This window comes from Chrysochloris asiatica, unplaced genomic scaffold (genome assembly GCF_000296735.1).
Source record: "Chrysochloris asiatica unplaced genomic scaffold, ChrAsi1.0 scaffold00018, whole genome shotgun sequence".
Taxonomy (NCBI): domain Eukaryota; kingdom Metazoa; phylum Chordata; class Mammalia; order Afrosoricida; family Chrysochloridae; genus Chrysochloris; species Chrysochloris asiatica.
Genome location: NW_006408536.1, coordinates 16,769,601 through 16,774,658, shown reverse-complemented (window position 1 = coordinate 16,774,658; position 5,058 = coordinate 16,769,601). Strand labels below are relative to the sequence as shown.

Here is a 5,058-nt window from a genome sequence, read left to right as displayed (position 1 = left end):
TTTTTTTTTTTTTTTTTTTTCCCAGTTTGTCTTGCAGCTAGATATATGGTCATGTGATAAGCTCTGGTTATTGAAGTGTAAGTGAGAGCATCATATGGAGCTCTGGGGAAGTCTTCTTTAAAGGGAGAGACATATTCATCCCTTCTTTTGGTCTTTCTCTTTCCTGTTTCTTGAAATATGGATGGATGGATGGCCTGAGAGCCTGCGGTAAAGATGAGATGTAGCCAGATAGAAGGAACCTTGCACCTCCACTTGACACTAAAGAGAGAGAACTTCTGTGTTGTGTAAAACAGTAGAGGTTAGAATCAAAAGGATGGATAACGCTGGGCTTTTTTTGACCCTTATCCTCCAGGCCATCCTCTCCGAGCTGAACTCCATTTCCTCCCATCTTTGTGGTCCACTCACAATTAACTGCCACATATACTCTCTTCCTTGCTTTCAGAGCCAGCCACTAAAATCACTGCGCAAGCTGTTACATCTGTCTTCAGCCTCGAATCACCCAGCTCCCTCGGATCCTCGCTTTCAGCCCTTAACAACTCAACAAGCCAAAAATTCCTTCTCAGAAATTCGGATTCACCCCATGGGCCAGGCCTCCAGTGGGAGCAGCAACATCCGGCAGGAGCCCACACCAAAGGGCAGACCAGCCCTCCAGCTGCCAGGTCAGATGGACCCTGGTTGGCATGTGTCCTCTGTGACCAGGAGCGCCACAGAGGGGCCTTCCTACTCTGAACAGCTGGGTGCCAAGAGTGGGCCCAATGGGCACTCTTATAACAGAACAAATCGAGCCCGTATGCCAAACCTAAATGATTTAAAAGAGACAGCCTTGTAATTTGTGCTTGGGGCTGGTGGGGGGTGGAGGGTGGAGGGTGGTGGGCAAGCCAGTTGGGAAGGGAGAGGGTTAGGGTGGGATAGGGAATGGGCTGGGCCAGGGTGGTCAGCCAGTATTTGCAGCTTTATGAAGGTGTGTGCAATATTGTATGTATGGGGCCGTCTGCTCATGATGGCCACTAACACTAGTCAGGGATCTTCGAGCCACAGGAGTTACCTGGGGATTGCCAGCCTCCACAGGTTGTGTGTGAGAGTGGCTACAGTGTGTCATTGAGGAAGAAGAAATTCTTGCCAGTTTCTCCCCCTTATATTCCAACTGTAGTGCAATCTCTGTTGAACTTGGGAAAGCTAAGACATGTCCCAGCACTGCAAGGGATGGAAACGTGTGTCTCAACCGATGCCCTTACCACATACTTTGTTCTGCCTAGGCTACATGTGGGGTTTATTGTAATCCAAGAGTATCCCTTTGAAGGGTTAGAAGATGAACTTGTATGTCTTAAATTGTTTTTTAAACTTCCATATTTGATAGGATTTGTAACCTTTATTTATAATTACTTAATATTGTACTGTTATAATCATACCTTTTCTGTTCTAATGTAAAGTTATTTTGAGCTGTTTGGAACATTGTGAAGCAGTGGGACAGCTACAGTAGTTTCTATAAAAACTAAACAGTAACCTTTATATATTGCATCAGGAGTATTTTATTCTACATATAAATATATATATATATGGTAAATATATGTCTGTTTTATAAATATATTCATTTAAAGAAAGTATTGTTCTGACACTATCTGCCATATTTTTATACATTTGTGATATGAAGTGAGTTATTATACTTCTCATAAAGGGAGTTGACTCGTGGCTACATGTGACTCTAACAGTATGAACCTTGCTCAACTTTTAGGCCTCATCAGTAGCCCTCTAGACATGATCATGGTAACAGACGAAGTACAGCATCTGCTTGAAAACCTGCAGGAGAAGAAGAGTAGGCTAGGCCAGTGGGTACAACAGCAGGCCTCACCTCCATCCTCACAAGGTTTGCTCGGGGTTGGGGACTTCCTTGAATTGATTGGGCGTTACTCGTGGGCCTTAGTGGAGAGTGTGCTCTTCCACTTAGCACTAGTAAAGAGTGTAGACCAAAGATTTCCCAGTGGACATTCCTAGCTGTGAGGGTTGTAGAGGCACCTATCTGCCTACCATGCAAACCATAGTGCTTCTGAATATTGTCCACTGTACAGGAGACTATCAGCAGGAGGGATGTGAGATCCATTTGTATTTTAGAATGCTTTTTTTGTTATTGTTATTTCCAATCTATTTAAAAGGCTCCTGAAGCAATTCCAGATAGAGAAAAAAAATCGCTCTATTCATCTTGTTCTCCTAGGGCTGTCTACTTTAACAAGGTTACCGTGTGTGTGCGCGTGCGTATGTGTGATCTCATTCAGCTCCAAGTCATTTCCAAGTACCATCGAGGTCTTTGGCCAACAAGCATTATACCCACATGTCCCTGGGCCATCATTGACAGAAACACCTTAACACCATCATTTATCATTAGTATTAGATTGTTACAAGTAGTCCCTTAGCAATAATCCTTTTAAAGGTCTTTCCCTCCTTGTAAAGAGAGACCTTCTCAGTATTTATTACTTGTCCCAGAATTCTGAGTGTCAGCCCCTGAAGCCAGTCAGCTGTTGTTGAAATGTACTGAGTTACTGTTGCTATTTCAGGTTCCCCCTCCCCCAAGATGTTGAGAATCATAGCTCTGATATTATGACGATTATCAAGAAAAAGGTCTTAGTTTCTTTGAAGCTTAAATTGTGTGCATATTGCATTTTCTATAAATACTATAATGATGTATATCAATTATGTATAGAGGTCATTTACGGTGCTTTTTATTTCATTTTAATAAGTGTAATAGGAACTAAAACGAAACTCAACTGGGTACTATCATTGAAACAATTTGATTCAAAATCAGTAGTCTTGCATGCTCTTTAGCTTTTATATCTTGTTTCTTTCACCAGTTCAGTACCATTTGGGTAGCTCTGAACTCTGGCTTTTCCCAGGCAGCAGTCCTGTTATACCCATGAGCTGGACCCTCAGCAGTCTTGCCATGACTCTGAAAGGGAGTGTGTTTAATGCTTCTGTTTCATACTAGAGCTGTACTTTGTATTCTCCCTTGCAAACCAGAACCTGCATTTTTTTTCTCTTGAAAGACTTCTCACTGTGCTATGTGTTTAGGAACTGCGTGGTCATAGCCGTGCTATAGCACTTGAGGCACATTGTCACCTAGGGGCTGGTTTCCCAGGTTTTCCTTCTTGCTAACACTGGGATCTCAGATGTTTGCATAACATTTATATTCGTGATGGTTCTTCAAAGAAGGGCTAGAATAATTGCCTTCTACTTAGAGCAAAGTAAACCTAACCGATGAAAAGTCAATACATACTTTTTGTACATTCCCAGATTTGAGCCAGAAAAAAATCTACAATGTTTTCAACTCATGTTTTTAAGGTAGCTCTTTTATCCTCATTTCAGCCTTTTTTCCATTCTGACTTTTCACTGATCCTCAGTAAGCTGTAAGTGGACTACAGCCTGTATTTCAAGCATGTAATTCTCTTTCCCGCTCACTGAGGGAAATGCTAGTTTTCTTTCAGATCTAATGGGCCCTCTCTTAGCTTTTAACTCTTGTTTCCTTCTGGTTGATGAATTATCGACCTTACAGATATTGCCATCTGTGATAATAAGGACTTAATTTAAAGTCACAAAAGTCTGTATTTTCTTTAAGAAGGGGGCACTTAGGACATCCTTGTTCTCTTGTCTGCCCTGACTTCCTAAAGGATGAAAAGGTGGAATGAAGGCTTATGAGTTACTTTGTTTTGAGTGTATCGCTGATCTCCTTTTGAAGAGAAACTCTGCTTCACTGTTTTTCTACTTTTACTTCACCTCCATCCCCGTTTTCCTTCTCAGAAGTTTGAAGTGAACTTAGCCTTGTTTGGTCTTGGTATGAGGTTTAGCCTGTTTCCAGAGCCCAAGACCAAAAGGGAGTGGTCTATGCTAGGGGGCCTAAGTGAGCTTTCTCTATAGCAGTGGTCATCAGCCAGGGGCTGTCTTGCCCTCCCGGGGACATCTGGCAATGTCTGGAGACATTTTTGGTTGTCACAACTATCAGGGGAGACACTACTGGCATGAGTGGAGAGAGACCAGGGATGCTGCTTAGCTTTCTGTAGTGCACAGGACAACCCCCACCACACAAAGCATGATCCACACAAATGTCAGTAGTGCTGGGACTGACAAACCTGCTCCACAGTACTCCAAGCCCAGCCCTCTGCAGAGCTCAGCTCTGCCTTTGTTCTGTCAAACCTCCTGAACCACAGGTAGGAAATCCTCAATATCACATCCTCTTAATGATTCTTCCAGAATCCCTGGAATCCTATTGTTCATTTTCATGATGTTAGGCCTGCTAAAAGGTGCATCCTTTGGGAGGAGACCAGAGTTACTTTACAGGTGTTTGAGAATGTAAATTCTAGGTCAGTGTCCTTAGAAAATCTTTCATAGAGCCATGGGGTTTATATTTAGAAGCAAGCAACAGCCTGGCAGATTGGCATGGGTTTTACCAACTGCTCAAAGGCACCCATGGCTTTTAGCTGTGTCTCCAGAAAGAAAATGTCTTTGTTTCATATTCAAGTCATTTAATAGCTCTTTACAAATATTGGCATATGGCAAACCGATAGAAGCAAAAACTCTCTTTATTGGTGGTTGTGATGTGGCTGTTATAGGAGTATTTGTAGTGTATGCTTTGGTTAAATCTGTTTTAAAACATGCTTTAAGATTCACCATATGCAGTTGTACTTTTAATTCTAAGCTCAGAGCTCTGCTGGTTAGTTTCTAGTCACGTTATGTATTATAAAGTATGTTGTGATTGTAGAGTTCAGCATGTTCCTAACCTGAAAAGTAGTGGACTACACTAGGAAATGCTATCCCAGCCTCCCTTCCCAGCACCTCTTAGTTAATGTCATAGTAGCCTCCCTTCTTAACTAGTTTTTAGAATAAATAAGGAAAAAAAAGCCATTTCTTTTCTTCTAGCCATGTATTGAGAATAACTCATATGTGTACCACTTTTTTTCAAGGCCAGAGGATTGCTTTTCCAACATGTTAGAAGGATTTGACCCTTTCTGTTTACCAAGGTCCTGGTGGTGACCAGACCCTTTCAGCAAGGACACTCACCAAATGTGGTGTGTA

At 42.2% G+C, this 5,058-nt stretch overlaps 1 protein-coding gene across 1 annotated transcript in view; it reads left to right on the top strand.

Moving 5' to 3' along the window:
• Positions 1-829, top strand: part of CDKL5 (cyclin-dependent kinase-like 5) — a 176,544-nt gene extending 175,715 nt beyond the window's left edge. The window contains exon 17 of the mRNA XM_006835594.1: positions 443-829. Within this exon, the coding sequence (XP_006835657.1) occupies positions 443-829 (387 nt within the window). The remainder of the gene's footprint in view (positions 1-442) is intronic.
• The last annotated feature ends 4,229 nt before the right edge of the window (positions 830-5,058 follow it).